This window comes from Dipodomys merriami, unplaced genomic scaffold, assembly GCF_024711535.1.
Source record: "Dipodomys merriami isolate MVZ:Mamm:240054 unplaced genomic scaffold, mDipMer1.0.p SCAF_16, whole genome shotgun sequence".
In the NCBI taxonomy this organism is placed as follows: Eukaryota; Metazoa; Chordata; class Mammalia; order Rodentia; family Heteromyidae; genus Dipodomys; species Dipodomys merriami.
The window spans coordinates 7,237,101-7,258,067 of record NW_027202937.1 but is presented as its reverse complement, the minus strand read 5'-3'; the positions used below and the strand labels follow the sequence as shown (position 1 = coordinate 7,258,067).

Below are 20,967 nucleotides of genomic sequence, written 5' to 3'. Positions count from 1 at the left end.
TCATCTTTATCCATTTCTCTACCTCTATAGTCAGTGCTTTTCCATAAAAGACACTTATATTCAGACCTCAGGCCCAGATGTGGTTCACTCCTGGTCAAGCCATAGGTGTTTTAGAGACTAAGGTACTTCCTCTGCTACTCAAAATAATCTAAGTTCATATGTAAAATTATATGTGCATATACTTCAGGCATCACTGGAGGTAGAAGGACTTATTCCATATTTGTAGGAAGTTTAACTTCTAAGTACTAATTATTGAGAAATGAAATGAAAGTCCATGTTACACACAGTTGTATGAAAATAAATGTGGATATTTAGATTTATTTTTTGGGCTCCTCAAATGTTCTCTTTCCTTGAATTGCTCAAAATAAACCTGATCTTATTCTTCTGATAGTACTGGAAAAGATCATAGAAGTTCAAGGGTAGTCCTACTAAGTATGCCTTTGAAGATATATGGTTATAGAATGATTTGTAGTCAAGGAAATTGAGAGGGTTGGGTAGATGGACTTTCACAAGTAACTGTTTCTCTCTGGAGTCTTAATCTTGCTTTTTCTCTGTTTTATTTTGCCTTAATACTGTTCCTTTATTTTGTGTTGTTCTCTATTAATTCTACACATGCAGTATTAAAAAAAATCAATTGATGAATTCCCAAAATACTCAAACAAGTTATAAGAAGAAAAGATTATTTATTGAGGGTTATTTGTCAGTTTCAATGAGAACTGAAAAAAAAAAAAACTATAGGAATAGTGATAGGATTTAGTTGGACAGGAAGGAAACTTTATGCTAACATAGAAGCTAAACCAAGGATGAGCTATGCCAAGGATCAGCCACAAAGGATGGTTACAGTATTCCTTGTTGGCCTGACAGGTTTTGTCGACCAGCCTCCTCTTAGAATTTAGCTTCTGGCAAAGCCCTCTGGTTAGTAGTGACGTGGAAGTGGCACCAAGTAAGGATAGGCCTTGCCACTTTTAAGGAGAGCCCAGAAGTGCTTTATAGGCTTGTAGGCTACCAACCCTAATTTGCACCTTTTTGTAAGGAGGTCTGATACACATGAGCTGTCAGAATCTAGCAGAGGACTTGAGAAGAGGAAGTCTTGACTTCTGCCTGTAGGGCCCACGTAAAACGGAAAAGATATGTTTTGCCTTTTCTCATTATTAAAAGAAACAGAATTTCAAATGAAGATATATGGCTTTTCATGTGAAGGAACCTTTTTGTATTCCTATATGTAATCAGTAAAAAATTTTGTAGATGGATTTTTTTCAGATAACATGAGCATCTCTTAAATCCAAGATTTAAGGCCAAGGTATAACAAGATGGTACAAAGAGCATAGCAAAAGAGAGGAGACAGGATGGAGACAGACACTGATTTTATATAAATGAAATAACTACAGCTCACAGAAATTCAGAGGGTTAGAGGGACTGGGAAGAATATAGTAATGAAAAATATTAAAAATTATTTTCTCTCTTAAAAAATTCTTTTTTCTTCTGTGTGGTAGAGGGGACTGATCATGAGACCTTATGCTGTTAAGCATGCATGCAATCTAACACTGAGTCACACCTCCAGTCCTGTTTCCCTTAATACCTGTGCTAGCCTGGGCTGCTATCTTTCTACTGTGCTTACCCCCATTTCTGGGGATGACAGGCATATACCCCTATTCCCAACCATTGTGGTATAGGTCATCATGACTTGTGACTTCTGAGTATTCTATTCCTATAATTTAAGCTACCTTCTGGGGTAGTTTGTCTACATGGCTGGAAATATCCAGTTGTAGAGTACTTTCCTGTGCATGCTCAAGGCCCTGGTTTTGATTTCTAGGGGGAAATTTGCAAGGGAAGAGGATTTACCCATGGAAGTGGTAGCTTCTGCTTTCTGTCATGAGGCACAAAGTCAGATACTCAGGAGATTTTGATGCCTTATTTTTTAATTTTATTTTATTGTAAGGATGCTGAACAGAGGGGTTACAGTTACATGAGTAAGGTAATGAGAGCTCTTTTTTTTTCTTTTCTTTTCTTTTTGAGCACACCAAGAAGTACAGAGACTTCCAAAGCTTTGGTGTTTTCTCAAGATAATCACCCTCCTGTTCTCTCCCCCACCCCCCATCTCCATATTGTATTCCCAGCAGGGAGAAGAGTCATAGTTCTTTCAGTTTCTAGATTGTAAGGCAGCAGCCTACTCTCAGATATCTCTAATAGCAAAGGAGAAAGTTAAGGGAAAATAACTGGGAGGTGGGGGAAAAGGATGGGGCTGGAGAAGTGGGGGATTGGTGTGTAGGGATTTTTCTGTCTCACAGGTTATAGACAGCTGACTCTAAATGGCTGTGATCCAAGACTTGGCATCTACATGTATTTTAAGCTCACTCTCCATGTCAAATGAAGATGATTGCATTTCCCACAAAAATACAATAATAGCCTTCAGAACCTCATTCTGTGTCCACATAATGGGTTAATAGACTAATTATTCCACAGATGTCCTAGGGTCATTAGAAAGAAAAGGAGGAAAAAATCCTAGTTAAAAAAAAATGTTTTTAGTATCTTTGTGGCACTCAGTAAAATGCCAGGAGAGGATGAATGAATCCTTCCCTCCCCTTATACTGTGAAAGCCAAACATGGAAGGAAACACAGAAAAACCTACAAAACAGTGTTGTTGTTTTCTTTCAAGATTCTTTTAATCAGTTTTTCCAATGAAATGTTGTATTTTTCATGGTCAAAGGTTTTAGCAGCTTAAGGTTCTTTTAAATGGTCGAAGGAGAGAGCAGTGATATGTTGTGAGGGTTTGTTAATTACTGTTCTTACTGATGTTTGCACAGGCTGTCAAGATCATAAATGTCAATCTGTCAAGAGACTCTGATAGGTTCTAAAAATCTGATTGAATACCTCAAAAGCTGTCATAGAGCCTGAGATTAAACAGATTCATCTTTCTTTCGTAGAAGTCAGGGAAGGTGTAGGTGAAGGGAATAGAAAAGCTTTGTTGCCGGTTTTCTTCTCCCACTCTCCTGTTCTATATTGAGTATGGGCTTGTACAGAGAGCTCAGCGCCCACCTGAGATGTCAGAGTCCACAGCTCTGGTTAGCAGCCTGGGATGTGCTAGCTGCCAGCCTCACGGTGACAGGAGATTAAGAGAGATTGGGATGCAGCACTGACAGGTCTGTCACAGTTTATTTGGAAATTTTCAGGAGAGAACATGAGGAATAAAGACAAGAACAGTGACAGTAAGGAACAAATGTGAATTTCTGTCAGAGACAAAACAGAATTTTAGAAGAAGTAGCTCTGTTTGTTGTCTCCAGTGAAGCTTTCCAGCTAAAATGTGTTCCTAAATTGAAAGTCTTAACACTAGTTTTTTAGGGTTTTTTTTTTTTTTTTTTTTTTGCATTTGGCAAGGAACATATAATTAGAAGATTTTCTCTCTCAGAAGATTATTTGTTTTTAAATCATTGTGTTTGTTTTCTGTTACACATTAAGCAGTGGTTGCTGACACAAATAAAAGACTTTTTCTTAATATTTTCCTTAGAAGAGGTGATATGATATCTTTGTCATTCTGTTAAACCTTGGTAGAGAGGGAGGGGTCCTAGCTAAGAACCTAGCTTGGGTGTGCAGCAGCGTGTGTGGGTATACCCAGACTAGATTATATTCTCAAGAGAAAGCATACTGGAAGAAATTTGCTTTGTTGGCTCTTTATGAAGGACCTTAATTAGAAGTCACTCTCAACTCCTGGGGTGGGAACAGTCTAAGCTTGCCACTACAGTCCTCCTGCTGCTAATGAGCATGCTCCTTGCAAAAACTTGTTTCTTCTGACAGTTAAAGCTGCATATGAGAGTTATTTCTGCTCACCTTGCTCTCTACATTTAACCCTTACCTCCCAAGTTAAGAGGGTGAAAGTATATTAAATAGGTGTTTTCTGAAATTATTTTAGTAAATAGAAAAGTAACGTAAGTGATATTTGTAAGCAAAATTTAAATACTCAACATCTAATTTATTCCAGTATGAACAGTAGATGATTCCTTTAATGTTAGCCATGTTTGGATCTTTTTCTGGTTGTCTTGTTCTAATTGACATTAAATTTATAATTGAATAGTTGAATTATTTATTCAGTTCATTATTATGCAATTACAATCCCGGCCCTGGACATCTGTTTCTCTTATTTAAGAAACTCACTCCATGGCACAAGGTTTCATTAAGTAATTAACAGAGGAGATATAAATTTCTTACACAGACATGATGGTCCTATAGACTGTTATTTATTTCATTAGCTTCTAATTAAAACACAGAATTGACTTGTGAGAAAATGCCAAAGAATGGTTTGCCTCATCAAGAAGCTATCTATGGCACAGTCACCTTCCTGGGTGGGTCTGGAAGATTTCTCCCTCTAATACAGACCATCCAAGTGAAATCTAAGTGGCATATGCCAAAGCTTAAAAGCTATGAATCTTTTAATGTCTAGGCAGTTCCTTGGTGCTAAGGGAAAATAAAAACTACAGATCATCTTAGCAGCAGAGTCTATACTCATATGCCTTTGGTTGAAGGCTTGTGCAGATGCTGGGGCGTTGACTCTTGGAGAACAACTGGTGCTCAGTGGGGTTCTATGAGGACAGCCAACGCAGTGAAGCCTGAAGCTGTTGGCAGCACCAGAAAGCTCCTTTGGGACCTGTTACTTTAGGAATAGTTAGTGCCTGTTGTGTACCATCAGCCCATAATGTGGTAGACTTTATATTAATGTAGAATAGTTAAGGGGAAATTTCAACGTGAGACCATGCAGATTTTCTTTGGTGTTTATTTAATGCTCTTTAATCAGGTAGGGTCTGATTAGAAAAATGAGAGGAAAATAGGTCAAAACTAGACAAGCCTCCTCATTTTGGGGAAATCCCATCAAAGAAGATTGTTTGATGATGGTGGATTATGATTATGTTTATGTGAATGTGATTCTCTTTTCCAATCATAGAGTTAAAAAAAAAATCACTCGCTCCCTTCCTTATTTGAAAGTAACAGTAGGTAGCATTGCCCTCTCGTTTTTCTCTCCCTTCCTCCTCAGCATTATTGCCACTGAAATTAAATTACCTTGTCTTGACAGTGGTGGGTGCACCATGGGTAGACAGTACATTTGACAGTTTGGGCCAGACTCATGGAAAGAACACTTAATATGAACTCTAAGCCTGGAATGGTTCTTTTTTCATATTATATGTGTATAAGACCCTCTAGCTTTCAACAATATTAATAACAAAGACATTTTCTGCTACCTCTCACTTAGATGGTCCACTACCTTTCATCCCAGGTTGGAAGATAATATTTTGTAAGGATACTTCATATTTAGACTCCTCCAAATTGGTTAGGGTTTTGGCTCTAGAATTTTTGTTATTACTAATTTTTTTGGTCAGTTGTGGGGCTTGAACTCTGGGCCTGGGCACTGTCCCTGAGCTCTTCAGCTCAAGGCAAACACTTTACCACTTGAGCCACAACGCCACTTTCAGTTTTCTGGTGGTTAATTGGAGACAAGAGTCTCATGGACTTTCCTGCCCTGGCAGGCTTTGGACTGTGACCCTCAGATCTGTTTCCTGCATAACTAGGATTACAGGTATGAGCCACCGGCACCCGGCTGTCATTACTATTTTTTCAAAGTATGTGTAGCCAGGTGCCGGTGGCTCACACCTTTAATCCTAGCTACTTCAGGAGGCTGAGATCTGAAGATCATGGTTAGAAGAAAGCCCAGTCAGGAATGTCTGTGAAACTTTTAACTCCAATTAACCAGCAAAGAGCGGTGTCTCTAGTGGTAGAGGGCTAGCCTTGAACAAAAAAGCTCAGGTACAGTGCCCAGACCCTGAGTTTCAAGCCCCAGGACCATCATACATACAAAAAAAGGATTGGCGTGTCTAAATAGTTATTATACAAACAGTGTCATTGCAGGTCTTTTTAAAAGAATCCTCAGGAGGCCAGTGTGGCTCATACAAGGTGAATCCCTTTTGGCTGGCTGCTTTGTGATGATTTACATTTAGATTGTTGTCTGTTTCTCTTGTAGAGGAAGGGGGGGGTGGGTCTGGTGTGCCAGGCCACTTCAGTCGCCACACAGACTGGGTCCGGACAGCTTCTTCCCTCAGCAGAGTAGGAAAGAGGCTGATCCTAGTTTCAGCTGTTTTCATCAAAAGCCTTATTTAGGCCGGGCGCTGGTGGCTCACGCCTGTAATCCTAGCTACTCAGGAGGCTGAGATCTGAGGATCGCGGTTCAAAGCCAGCCCAGGCAGGAGAGACCGTGAGACTCCTATCTCCAATAAACCACCAGAAAACCGGAAGTGGCGCTGTAGCTCAAGTGGTAGAGCGCTCGCCTTGAGCTGAAGAGCTGAGGGACAGCGCCCAGACCCAGAGTTCAAGCCCCACGCCGACAAAAAAAAAGCCTTATTTAGTTGATTTGTATTGGGGGAAACGTCACACAGGACTGCAAGAATTAAATGAGATGACTAATGAAGTTTGCAGTTGCCAAGAATGGTGCATGGTCTCTATATGCCAATGCACTACATGGTGGGGTTGAAGCGGTGAGTGAACTGTCCTGGTTCATAGAGAGGGAGGGCTAGGAAAAGATGTCAGACAGCCTTCTGTATGAACATGCTGCTGCTTCTCACTCAAGGTACTTAAAGTAGAAGACCCAGGACCAGATGCAGTCATTGTGGAAATACTGAGTTGAGGAATGATGTCTGTGTGGGGCGGGGGTAGGGAGTGGGGTGGGGCAAGCACTCATTGAACAAAAGCAGGTGAGATTTTCTGCCCTTCAAGGGTTTATTTTCTCCTAGGAGATAATGTGGTAGCCAGTTTTTTAAGTTGTCACAATGACACACAGATGGAAGGTACACACAGATGATAGACACACGGAAGGAGAGATTTGTTGTGCTCAAGGTTTCAGACATCGTGTTTCCCTCGTGGTGGGGAGGGCATGATGATGCAGAGCAGCCCCCATCATGGTAGACAGGAAGCAGGAGTCATTACAGGAAGGGGCCAGGGTGCCCCAAGGCATTCTCTAGTGACCTGTTTCCTTCAGCCAGTCTTTGAACAGTCTGTCTGCTCAAACTTTGAATCCATCAATAGATTAAAGCATTAATTAGATCAGAGCATTTATGATCTAATCCTCTCTGGAAATACTCTCACATATGCAGAAGTGTGCTTCACTAATCTTCTAGGCATTTCTCAATCCAATCAAGTTGATACTCTAGATTAACTGTCACAAGGGATAAATGCTGTGGGGAAAGAGGAGGGAGAATGCTATGAGAAAGAGGGTAGGGTGGTCTAGAGATGATAATCCAGGAGGAATCTTCATTGATGATTTGACTGCGGGGCAGAGACTTACAGGAAATGGAATCCCACAAAAATCTGTATGAATAGTGTCCACAGGAGAGAGAGAAAACAGAAGATGCAATTGTCTTGAGGTAGTGGGATGGCAAGGAGGCTGAGAAAGAGCAGAGGGAGAAAGCTGCCTGAGAGTTGTGAGAGAGATGCAGGAAAGCACATTGTCCGAGTCTTTTGAGGGTCATAGCAAGTATTTGGCTTTTCACCGTAGAAAAGGAGAGCAAGAGGATTTTGAACTGGGAAATACTGCGGTTTAACTTGGGGCCACTTGGCTGCTATGTGGGAAATAGACAGTTGAGGACAGATAGATGAGCAGGAAGATCAATTAAGAGGCTCCTGTTGTACAAGATGGCAGAGGTGGTTTTGGCCTGGGCTAAGGCCTGGTGGTGGAGAGGTGAGGAGTAGTAGGCTCTGAAGATCGTCATAGAGATTCTTTTCCAGAGGCAACTTAGCACACACCACTTGGCAGCCCTGCCATGCTGTCAGTGCCAGCTTTCATAGGCATATAGAGCTCCAGATACTGCCACCCCCTCTTTTCCACACCTTCTTTTTAAAGCAACTTACAACAGGCCTGTAACATGAACACTACGTGCATTGTAGTGTCTTAGCTTATTATGGGCACAAATGATCATATATTACATCTCCTTCCACCTCCTCTTGTGGCACAGCCTCTAGTGTTGTGGTGCTACCCCATAGTGCTAGTTTGTGAACAAGCAATGATACTTCTTCACTCTTAACAAAGGCTGACTTAAGGCTGACTTATTTTCAATATTAGAACCTTCTTCTGAGTTTACTAGAAACCTGAGTGAGTTTACTAGACAAGGTTACTCGTCATTAAAAAAAAACAACAACAACACTGGTTTGGGGTATAGAATTATGTTAAGCCTACTGATAAAAAGCTACTCTAGGAGCTGGGTGTGCTGGTACACACCTGCAATCTCACATTCAGAAGGCTAACTCAAGAGCTTGCGGCCAGCCCAGCTACATATAGTGTCTTCCTCACTAGCCTTTCTCAAGAAGTAAAATAAATCAAATTAAATTAGATACAGTCACTTCCAGTATCTGGAGTCCAATGAAGCATGAGTACCAACAAAGAGAAGATTTCATTTCCAGCTGTAATGTCTCCCTCTTCAAACTAGACTCTTCTTTAAAACAATAATTTAGAATTGATTTTTGTGAGCCATCTTAACCTTCTTCTCAGGCCCAGGCCTGACTTACAGCAATCTGCTCTAAAGGTACAAGCTTGTTATAGTTGGCATAATATAAACCAGACAAGTAAAACCAGCTCTCATGGGCCAGTTCCTTCTCAGACAGGGGCAGCAGCCTGGCCAGGAGACAGCATTGGCAGTAATTAGTCAGTTGTGCTTGCAAGGCAGAACACTAACCCTGATCCCCACATGTGTTTTTTGGTCAGATTCACAGTCTGAGAATGAGGCTTCACCAGTGAAGCGGCCACGACTACTGGAGAGGACTGAACGGGCTGAGGAAGCCAGCCGGTCTAAACAGAAGAGTCGGCGTCGGTGCTTCCAGTGCCAAACCAAACTGGAGCTGGTGCAGCAGGAATTAGGATCGTGTCGCTGTGGTAAGCATCTTCCCTTATGGTACTCTAACACAGCTTTGGAAATGGTCCCAAAGTAGCTGAAGCCCTTCGTTCCTCTCTTGAAAGCTGTGGGGTTAGAGCTTGAGAAGCCAGGAGCATTGGGTTCTTACTTTTATTTTCTCCCACAACTGTTCTAAGTTACATTATCACAGCCTGTCCCTACTGCTCACGCACTAACTCCTTTCCACTCACGATTTTACAAATTAACCAAACCAACAAAATTTTGTGACATGTACCCTAAAATTCAGATGTTAATTCTAAATGAGTTCTTACTGTTTATAATAAATAAGAGATTTCCCTTCATATCCTTTTAAAATTAAAGTGTGATTGGAAATTTTTTATGAATCTTAATTCATGGGAGGAGTTAACAGTTGTAATAACTTATTACAACGGCTCCTACTCAGTTCTCAAGTGTAATAACACCTCAAGATGGCTGCACAGGAGTGTGCTTACTTTATGCTTACTTGCCCTGGAACAAAACTTAGGTCAGTTCTTCCTCACCTCTTGACCACATGCATTGCATCACGTGGAGGTGAAACTTGGGACCCATGTTATTTCAGTTTTCTTGGCCTATTTTTTACTTTCTATTATTAAATTGGTCAGTGGAGTGTCCTTTGAACCTGGACTTAACTTCTGTGAAACTAGCTTCTCTGAAACAGTCATGGAATAGCACTATTACTGGAGTAATAAAGCTTCATTTCCTGCATCTGTCTTCTGGAGAGGAAGTCTTTGTTGAGTCAGTTGCTCCTCATTTACCTGTCAATTTTGGAAATCACAAGGCAGGGCAGCTGGACTGGCTACTCCTGGTAACTAGGTTGTAGCATCTTCCCAGCATGAGCACCAGTCTCTTTGTCACACACTGCTGTGTGGCACCACCGGGTTAAGAGTACAGGTTCAGCTGCAGGAACAGATGCAGTGGAGGTCAGAGAAGCATTTCCTCTAGGGCATTCATTCAAGCTTCAGAAGGATGTTAAGAAGGGACTGACATGAGGGGTGGGAACAGAGGCTGTCAGCAGAGCTGGCAGATTCTAGTTGTGTCTGTATATATGGAGTAGTATGGGGGCCAGTGCCTCATTATTTTTTTTGTGTGCCAATCCTAGGGCTTAAACTCAGGGCCTGGGTACTATCTCTGAGCTTTTTTGTGCAAGGCTAATGTTTTACCACTTTAGCCACAGCTCCAATTCCAGCTTTTTGGTGATTAATTAGAGATCAAGTCTCACGGACTTTCCTGTTCCAGCTGCCTTAAAACCACAATTCTTAGATTTCAGACTCATGAGTTCCTAAGATTATAGGCATGAGCCACCAGCACTCAGCTCTGGCACCTTATTCTAGCTCAACCCTAAGAGAATTATAGAAAATTTTAAAGTTCTTGGTGAAGCAGAGCAAAGACATGATACTGTAATTTGCCAAGGAAGCTATGAAAGAGTTTTTCCTCATACTTGTAATCCTAGCTACTCAGAAGGTTGAGATCCGAGGATCACAATCGAAGCCAGTCAATGAGATAAAAAGTCTGTAAGTCTTTTATCTCCAATTAACTACCAGAAAACTGGAGGTAGCACTGTGACTCAAATTGGTAGAATGCTAGCCTTAAGCGTAAAAGCTCAGGAATAGTGCCCAGGCCCTGAGTTAAAGCTCCATGACCAAAAAAAAGGGGCGGGGGGGGGGGTTCCAGTTCTTTGAGGCTTGCAAATTCTTGTCTTTGGTGGTTCCTCTCAGTTCAAATGGTCAGATTTTTCAGTATCTACATTCCTGTTTTCTTCTTGTAAGTAACTGAAGCCTCAGTATTACACAGGATTTGCCATAGCAGATGAAGCATTTGGTCTACCAAATGTGCTATCTTGCCCCTGGCAGTGATGAATGCTTCTTCTCTTGTTAGGCAAGCAGTGAGAATTCACAATGTAGTGTGTAATCCAGAAGTAATGTAACACATCTCCTAGTTTACCTTTCAGCTAAAATCAAGAAATCGTTGTTAGACAATACCCCATGCCCTCAACAAAACCAGCTTGGCCATAGATCTACCATGGCCTCCTTTGGACTCTGAGCTAAATGTCTACTGGTCTTGGCACAGACTTGCATTTTTTTTTTTCTACTTATCTAATATATACTCCCTTACCTTGTGCAATTCTGAAGGTGCAAATAGAGAAAGATTTGACTTTTCTGTTGAGGAAGAAAGCCCTGAGTTTGTTGTAATTCCTTCACATGAAGCCCTGCTACAGAGTTAGGAGTTTGGCTCACTGAGAGTCTTTCACCATGTGCCTAGAAAAATGATGGTGCCGCCCTGTCACACTTTAAAAGATGAAGGACAGCAATGGGAACTTATATTTTCGGGACTTTCTTTGACAAATAGCTTTTGTGTTCCTCACTCCTGTCTGCCTTGTTGGAAAGGGTAAGTTGTACGGTTATTTCCTTGAGGATTCATGGAGTGTTAGAGAGATACTTAACTGCCCTGAAAGGTTTTAGAGGGTTAAAACACAGTAATTTACTACTGAAAGTGAAGACTCAGGAAGGTAGTTTGAACTCAAACAGAACACTTCTTCACCGCAGAAAATCTTTCTTTTATATGCATTCACAATCTTTTCTTCCATTCCCCTTCCACTCCATACAGGTTATTAACTGCTGACAAGAAATTCACATCTCATAAATAATGCTTAAGAGCCATTGCTATATAAATTGAATGTGTTATGAATTGTGATGGGGCCTTTTTGTAGCATTCGATGCCTAGAGCAGGAAGAACAGAGGATGTCATTTTCATTAATTTCTAATGAGGTGCCAATTAAAGGCAGGGAAGAAGCTCCAAAGGGAAGAGTGGCCAAGCTCTCCTGAATCCTCCGCCCCGGGGCTGTCATCCAAACACTGCCAGAAAAGCCTTCTCTAAAAATTCCATTAAATTACAGTCTCATCCAGAGCACACACAGACACACTCACTTCCCTTTGATCTTCAAAAGAGCAATTTGTAAGGCGAGTTCTGAGCCTTCTCACATAGGGAACAGCTATAGGTGATAGGAATTGTTAATTGCCAAGGCCATACTCCATGGATTGTCAGTAAGGAGGTGAGTTTTGAGGATGAATTTTCCTCTGCCTCACTGTGACAAGATAACCTTTAAGTCAACAATACCAAAGTAACACCCTTTCCTTGTGAAATCTTTCAGGGTGTCAATTAGGAAAGGCATATGGTGAGGCCAGGAAGGCATCCTGCATCCCAGAGCACCTTCAGTACTTCTCACAGTAGAAAACAGTTGCACAAAATGAATGTATTTGTTTCATTTTCTACTCAGTAGGCAAATTGATCAGCTCATTCTCCTTGTAGGAGTCTTGTTTCCTGAAATGCCACCTAGAGGATATGCTTCTGAAATCTGGCCATCCTCATCAGACCTGGGCCACATTTCAGCCACATTACTGCTGTCCTCCCTAAGCAGATTTTGCGTAATACCCACAGCATGGCGCTTTAATTGCTGTGCAGTTTCTCAGACGTAACAATTAATTTTTAAATACCATTCTAAGAGCTTGCGTAAGTTTCAGCATATTTTCAGTTGATAGTGACTTAATAAACTATAAGCAGATATGCTCTCTTTTGGGACAGTAGTGTTTTTATTAACCTCATGAGGAATCTGACTTTATTGATTTCAAAGTAAGTTTCCTCTTCATTTTTGAAACTCAGTGTGCTATAGCTGTGGCCTCTGAAGTAGTTTATTGTATTCATCTGCCTCTATGGTCCTTTCTACCCTGTCATTCATTATCAAGCCAAGTCCAGCAAGTATTTATTGAGATGACTGTGTCCAAAGCGTTTTTGCTAGGTTTTATAGGAAATAGAGGAACTTTCCTTCTAGAGTATAGAGGAAATACAGAATCTAGGAACTCCATCCAGATTCAATGTGAGGGACATCAGAATCACTTTGAGTGTGTCTTAAAACAGATTGCTGAGGCAGGTGCTTATGGTTCACTCCTGTAATACGCCAGTATCATAATTTGAGGTCACCAGAAAGAAAAGTTGACGAGACTCCATCTCGCTCAGTGTTACATGCCTGCCATCTCAAGCTCAGGTGAGTGGTTGAAGGTAGGAGGATTGCAGTTCCAGGCCAGCCATAGGCAGATAAATTCATGAAACTCTTACCACCATGATGGAAAGCTAGATGTATAGTGGTGTGTGTCTGTGATCTTATCAACAGTGAAAGCCTACCTAAGTCAATGAATGTGTGCCCGTGTAGGAAGTGAGACCCTAAGTCAAAAATAGCCACAAAAGGTAGGAGGTGTAGCTCACCTTGGCACCAGCCAAGCATGTCTAAGGCCCTGAGTTCAAACATCAGTACCACCAAAACAAAATACTATACCTCCCCTCCAAAAATAAAAATAAAAAAGACCCCACAGAAGTTGGGTACCACTCCCCACTCCTGGATGTGTGATTCAGTAAAACAAGCCCCAGGCAATGTTGATACTGCTGGTCTTAGGACCACATTTTGAAAACCTTCTCATAAAAAATTTCATCTAGACTCAGCATCGTTAATGGTTCTTGCTTGAGCCTACAATTATTGTGGTGGTTGCAAAATAGTGATTTAAAAGGAAGTTTTTGTAGCAACTGGGTTTGAACTTAGGATTCATGCATGCTAAGCAGGAACTCTGCCACTTGAGCCACACTCTAGTTTTTTTTTTTTCCAGGTGTGTGGGTCTTAATGTTTTTGTTGAAGGTCAGTCTCAGGCCACAGTCCTCCTTCCTGTGGCCTCCTGGGTAGCCAGAATTACTGTCATACACCATAACTGGCTTATTGGTTTAAATGGAATCTCAGTCACTCTTTGTGCTGGACTGTCCGGGAACTGATCTCTGCTTCCTGAGTCGTTAGGATTATAGGCCTGAGCTGCTGTGCCTAGCCACAGTGATTATTTGGGCTCCAGTGATCCTTAGCAGTTAGCTTTTGATGTATAGCTATGTAAGTGAGGCCTCACTCCTTCCCATTTATTTATTACTGTTACGGATTTTTCTTTTGTAGAGGTTTATAGTTCAATACCATACTTAAATTATTTTGTTGCTCAACTGTCCCCAGGCCTAGCCAAATTGAAATGCCTGCAAGCTGGTTCCTGTGTCCTGTGACACACTTCCCATTTTGAGGGTCAGTAAGCGTGGGAGCAGAATTCCTCACTCTGAGGTGCTCCAACATGCCTTAAACTACACCTTTCCCAAGCTGTGCAGTCAGGTCCTTGTCTTTGGATCTAGGGTGATTTTAGTATGCACTCAGTAGTGAAGCATGTGCTAATATACATAAAATCACTATGGCCAGGTGGCTTTTCATTAAAGCTTTACCAAAGCAAGCTGTGTATTAAAAGGATATGGGAGACAGATTCACTCCCACTGGAGGTTCTGGATAGGCTTCTACAGCTGGGGCTCTAAAGGAAGAATGTTTTTTAGTTGTAGAAAACAAATACTTGGGCCCAGCTGGAAACGACCTCTGTGCAACTGTATGGAGCCCTAGTGTCCAGAGGAGGAGCTACTGGAGAGAGAGGGGAGGGCTCTAGTCTCTTGACTAGAGAGGGAGGGAAGGGCTCCAGGCTGATGACTACAGGGGGAGGGGAGGCCTCCAGGCTGATGACTAGAGGGGAAGGGGAGGGCTTCAGGTTGAGGGTTCTAGGCTGGTGACAAAGGGGAGAGGAGGATTCTAGGCTGGTGGCTAGGGGGGAGGGGAGGATCCTAGGCTGGTGGCTAGGGGGAAGGGGAGATCCTAGGCTGGTGATCTGGGAGTGGGGGTTCTAGGCTGTTGACTAGCAGGGAGGGGTGGACTCAAGGCAGATGACTGGACAGGGGAGAAAGGGCTTCAGGTTCATGACTTAGAGAGAGGAAAGTGCTCTAGGCTGATGAATTTGGATGTTGTTTTTGGCAAGAAGTCTTCAGTGGTTTTGAATATCTGCAATATGATCTAACTTGACTTTTTTTTTTTTAAGTTCTGCATGCTGGGAAGCCAAGGAGGCTGTTGAATAGTTGTAGAGAAATGATCTCAGACAAATGTAAGCTGACTCACTGAGTGCCACAGCTGCCACTGCCACTATAGGGGGCTACACTCTGAGTGAACAAATAGTGTCTGACTAGTGAAGCAGTGCAGAGTGGAGCCCTGTGATTGTGAGGCCTCCCATCAAGTGGGAGCCCAGGCATTGTGCTCTGTCTCTACAGAGAAAGTGAGACAACTCTTGGAAAAGGCTCACTGTTCTCTGGACAGAGTTCTAGACTGGGATTTCTCAAAACCCTGTCGACTTCAGTGGCCCCTGAAGGTTTACATGCTGATGGCACGGCCCCAGCGGATGGCGCTGTTGGGAGGAAGAGTAGACCTGTGTAGCAGGTAGGACCTAATGGAAGAAAGTGGTCCCTGGGCGCATGCCCTTGAATGGGCTTACTGGGTCCCTAACCCTTCTCTGTCCGCTTCTCATCTGCCATAAGGTGAACAGCTCTGCTCTAATAGACATTCCTTGATGCAGGCCCCCAGTGACAAGACTAATCTGCTTTGGACTGAACTTGTTTATGGACTGAGGGTGTTTATCTCAGGTATTTTGTTACAGTGACAAAGCTGACACGGAAACATCTGAGACCCTTTATCACAACCAAACTGATCTGGCCAATTGGGTGATATCACTGCTGCCATTGGATGGTAGGGTTGTGTAGAGAAAGTCGCTTCCACAGGACCCCTGCCTTTCAGAAACAACTACTTCTTCTTCCTCCTCCTCCTCCTCCTCCTCCTCCTCCTCCTCTTCATCTTCGTCTTTTTTGTCAGTCATAGGCATGAACTTAAGGCCTGGGTGTGCTGTTTCCTGAGCTCTTTCACTCAAGAATAGCACTCTTACCATTGAGCCACAGCTTCATTTCTGGTTTTCAGGTGGTTAGTTGCAGATAAGAGTCTCACAGACTTTCCTGTCCTGAGCTGGCTTCTAACCTTGATCCTCAGATCTCAGCCTTCCGAGTAGCTAGGATTACAGGTGTAAGCCACCTGCACCTAGATCCTATATTCTTTAGATATACTACCTGTGACTCAAGAGAAAGAGAAATCCCACTCCTCCCAAAAAGAGAGCTGGGAAACCAATTTAAACCAAAAAGGAAAAATCTCTCTGGTAAGGGTCTCCTTGAGACTGAAAATCTTGAGGTAAATTCTGAGAAAAAATATTTCCTATGCTGCTTTTTTTTTGTTGTTTTAACTTTTTCCTAAACGTAATTAGGCTTATTTTATCTCCCATTTAGTCCTTATAAGAATTCTAGTCTAGCCGGGCACCGGTGGCTCACGCCTGTAATCCTAGCTACTCAGGACGCTGAGATCTGAGGATCGAGGTTCAAAGCCAGCCCAGACAGGAAAGTCTATGAGACTCTTATCTCCAATAAACTACCAGAAAACTGGAAGTGGTGCTGTAGCTCAAGTGGTAGAGTGCTAGTCTTGAGCTGAAGAACTGAGGGACAGCGCCCAGGCCCAGAGTTCAAGCCCCACAACTGATTAAAAAAAAAAAGAATTATAGTCTAAAATCAAGTAGATAAGTCCTTCTGCTTGCCCGACTTTTATTTCCCTTCATATGTTAGAGCAAAGCATATCAAGCCTTTTCCTGAACACAGATCCCCTGTAGTTAGCTTATTAGCGCCACACCATCCTGGAGCTTGAGGCTGCTGTATGACCCCTGTCAGGTCTGTAGAGAGGACTGTGGCAGGGAGAGCACCCTCCAGGCAAGGTGCTCAGGACACCTGCTCAGTGGGTGCCACAGTGCCACCCGTACCAGTGAAGTAGACGTGGCAGCTGGTTCTGCAGTCCACATACTCGTAGGATAGAAGCTCTTTGGGTAGCTGCCACACATAGCACACTTCTTTATGGAAGTCATGGGGAGATCATTGTGAAAGGAAGTGAATTGCTGGTGACTTTGTCGTTGTTGTTCCAGTAATAAATAGTTTGTTAATTCTAATTCTTTGCCCAGCAAAAAAAAAAAAAATATTATCTACGCTTTAGTATTAATTCACCCATTTTTATAGTTAAGTGAGTTTTAGTGGATTTATATGTGATGGTCACTCCGTTCCGTTTTAAGCTACTTCCATCCTCTCAGAAAGACCCTTTATTCCTCTTCTCAATGAGCTGCCGCACCTTCCTGCCCAGGCTGAGGCAGCCAGTGTACATTGCTTTGTGTTGCTGCGGTTTTGCTTTCTCTAAACTTTTATTATCAGCGGATTCATGTGGCATGTAACCTTACGTTGACACAGCATGCTGTTGTTGAGAGTCCCCCAGGATGTTATACATCAGCAATTCATTTTTCTGTGACATTGCTGCATTGAATGGATATACCACATTTACTGCCTTTTAGAATAGTTGATTGCACTGGGTATGGTGGTGTTGGATACCTGTGATCCCTGCTGTACAGGAGACACAGAGGGGAATATTATAGTCTAAGGTCAGCCCTGGCAAAAGTATTAGCAGGATTAAGCTTGGGAGGCTGGGAAGGTGGCTCAGTGGTAGAGTGCTTGCCTTGCATGCATGAGGCCCTGGGTTTAATTCCTCAGTACCACATAAGCAAAAATAGAGCTGGAAGAGGTGCTGTGGCTCAAGTGGTAGAGTGCTAGCCTTGAGCTGAATTGCTGAGGGACAGCGCCCAGGCCCAGAGTTCAGGCCCCGTGACTGACCAAAAAAAAAAAAAAAAAGCTAGCTGGGTATGGTGATGGGCATCTCTGATCCCAGCTATGTGTATAATAGAAGTAAGATTGATACCTGGAGCCAGACAAGTGCATGAGATCCTATCTGGAAAATAACTAAAGTGAAGAGTGGACTTTTGTAGCTCAAGTGGTAGAGTGCTTGTGTTACAAAGCCAGTACTACCGAGGAAAAGAGAGTAGATTTTCTCTCATTCTGGCTCTAGCTCCCTTAAGTTTATCTCTGTCCACAGTCACATGATCTGCAGATGCCGGCAGTTCCACTCTTTTCTGACCTGTGCACCTCTTGTTACCTTTTCTCCTCATTGTGCCTCTGCTGTAAGGCTGTCGTTGAGACATCCTTGCCTTTCCTTAGTCTTTGGAGGAAAGCCTTCGCTCTCTAGCCATAAGACTTAGAGGAGTAGGTTTTCATAGCTATCACAACCCAGACCCTCACCCAGCAAATTTTAAGGATTGTGTTTGATGAATACTTAGGAAAATGTGGGAAGTGTTCATACACTTTCACCAAAAGGCCTATAGAAGGTCAGTGAATTAGTTTGCCATTCCATAGATTCATTTCTGTTTGCAAATTAAAGCATTTTCCTTTTCTTCATTCGTCACATGTCTTCTGTCTGTCTAGGCTCCAGTGGAGAAAGCCTACAACCTCAGAGCTTGTCTCATCTGTCAGGAACCCAAGATGCTTTACCAGTTGTTCTGATGGAAACAGTGAAAGCAAGTGATACTGAGAATGATTTGTCTGAATTAAATGAAAAAAAAATCACAAAAATGTACAGGTAGATAGGACCAAATGCTACCATGTTTGGAAGAGCCTTAAAAAGTTACTTCAGAGTTTGAGTTTTCATCTCTGTAAAAATGGAGGTCTTGGTTCAGCAGTGCTTTTATAAGGTTACATGATACAACTAAGTACACACACCTGTATACATGTATCATCATAAAGCCCATCATCATAAAGCCCAACCCCATCTTTATTTCAGAAAGGAACTGAAAGCAGAAAGGTAGCTACTCGTCACTCTCCCAGGTTATATTTGCCTACTAAAGTATCGCCTGCACTCTTCAAAGGCAGAGCTTCCTGAGGATTTCTGAATCCTGTGACAGTTCCTGTGGGGCCTCTCCCCACTAACTCACCTCCCTGCCACGTACTCCCTCCCCACTAACTCACCTCCCGCCATGTCCTCCCTCCCCACTAACTCACCTCCCGCCACGTCCTCCCCACTAACCCCTGCCACGTCCTCCCTCCCCACTAACTCACCTCCCGCCACGTCCTCCCTCCCACTAACTCACCTCCCGCCACATCCTCCCCACTAACTCACCTCCCGCCACGTCCTCCCTCCCCACTAACTCACCTCCTGCCACGTCCTCCCCACTAACCTCACCTCCCTGCCACGTCCTCCCTCCCCACTAACTCACCTCCCTGCCACGTCCTCCCCACTAACTCACCTCCCGCCACGTCCTCCCCACTAACTCACCTCCCGCCACGTCCTCCCCACTAACTCACCTCCCTGCCACGTCCTCCCCACTAACTACACCTCCCTGCCACGTCCTCCCCACTAACTCACCTCCCTGCCATGTCCTCCCCACTACACCTCCCTGCCACATCCTCCCTCCCCACTAACTCACCTCCCTGCCACGTCCTCCCCACTAACTCACCTCCCTGCCACGTCCTCCCCACTAACTCACCTCCCTGCCACATCCTCCCCACTAACCTCACCTCCCTGCCACGTCCTCCCCACTAACTACACCTCCCACCACGTCCTCCCCACTAACTACACCTCCCTGCCACCTTCACCCCACTAACCTCACCTCCCTGCCACCTTCACCCCACTAACCTCACCTCCCTGCCGCGTTCTCCCCACTAATTGCACCTCCTGCCACAGCTTCCTGCTCTGTTGTGTTCATGGAACAAGCATATCTGTTCTGAATCATTCTGAATACAGCTTAATTCCTTAACCTCTTCTCTCCCCCCTAACCCCCCAAAGCTGAGGACTGAACTCAGGGCCTTGCACCTGCCAGGCAAGTGCTCTTCCACTGAGCGAAATCCCCAAGCCCATTAACCTCTTTTTTTTAGCCTCCAAAACTGTATTTAGATTCGGCGTCTTTATGGAGTCTGGCAGCAAAGTATCATAACCAGGACTATTAAGTGTTTTTGTCAAAGTGATTAGATTTGGATTTGTTCTTTTGAAATAATGGTAGTTGTGCATGAGGTTTTGCCAAAAGAGATGCTTCAGTCTGTTGTTTAAGCTAACTTGTATTTAGCACATTATATGAAGATATCTGCTAATATTATTCTTTAGTCCTTCCAATACATTCTTACTGCAGTTCTCCTTAAGCAGTGCTTCTGAGAGCATGGTTTTGGCTCAGGCTTCAGAGTCAATAGGAAGAAGGGTGTGCTCCTTCTTTTAGGTAATGTTAATGTATTCCACAGTTTGATATACTGTATAGTTAATAGATTCATTCTGTCATAAGAAACACACTGGTAATTTATGACTAAAGTAAATGACTAGAAATTTGGAGTAGATCTCCCATTCTGTGTTCTAGTTATCTCAGTTCATTTCCATTGACATAACAAAATCTCTGTGACTGGAAACTTATAAAGAAGTTTATTTGGCTCATGGTTCTGGAGACTGAGAAGTTCAGAGCTCTAGTGCATAACATGGTGGACAGCATCACAATGCATGACAGAGCAAGGCAACCACCCCCGCCCCCTCTCCTGACAAAGCCTCTGGCTCCATCAAGAGGAGCCCCACCTTCATGACCTCATCTAGCCCTGATTACCTCCAAATACCTTTAAAGTATAAATCTGGGGAGTAAGCTTACAGCACAACAACTTCTGTAGAACTTGTCAACTTCTTCCTCTTCCACTTAGAATCGTTTGCCTCTGAGCATTGGTTTAACACAAGCTTTTCTCACACTGGTCTCCTCTTTCCTATCAGATTCTGAATTTCTCACAAGTCATATCACGTGGTGGCCTAGAGTATGTGATCTCTGATTGGCCCTTATCACAGAACATACCAGGAAAAATAAAAGTCCGTAAAATGTGGTGGCGTGGCAGGAGATCTTTCCGGAGTAATATTTGAGGGCAAGTCTGGTCACGTCTCCTAGCAAGAGGAATGTCTGGGCTAGTCCCCAAGTAAATTTCTGAGGCTCAAAGTGCAAAGGCAACCTCAGGGTTTCCTAATAGAATATTTGACTGAAGAAATAAGATGTGTATAGAGAAATTAATATTACTGTATTATTTTTATATACTTGCATCTGCCTTGAATTTGTATCTGCCTTGAATTTTTATTGGTAGAAGGAAAAAATCAGATAAGACATCAGATGGGCGGCATTTCTACTTGATTTAATTTGTTCTATGGCTTCAATTACTCAATTTTGAGGAAAGGTGTATTTGCATAAGTGAA

General features: G+C 43.0%; 1 protein-coding gene across 2 annotated transcripts in view; it reads left to right on the top strand.

Annotated features, from left to right (window-relative positions):
* Zfand3 (zinc finger AN1-type containing 3) overlaps window positions 1-20,967 on the top strand; it is a 192,858-nt gene that overhangs the window by 153,755 nt on the left and 18,136 nt on the right. For both annotated transcript variants that reach the window (XM_070023847.1, XM_070023846.1), the window contains one exon: window positions 8,735-8,902. In XM_070023847.1, the coding sequence (XP_069879948.1) occupies window positions 8,735-8,902 (168 nt within the window). The remainder of the gene's footprint in view (window positions 1-8,734; window positions 8,903-20,967) is intronic.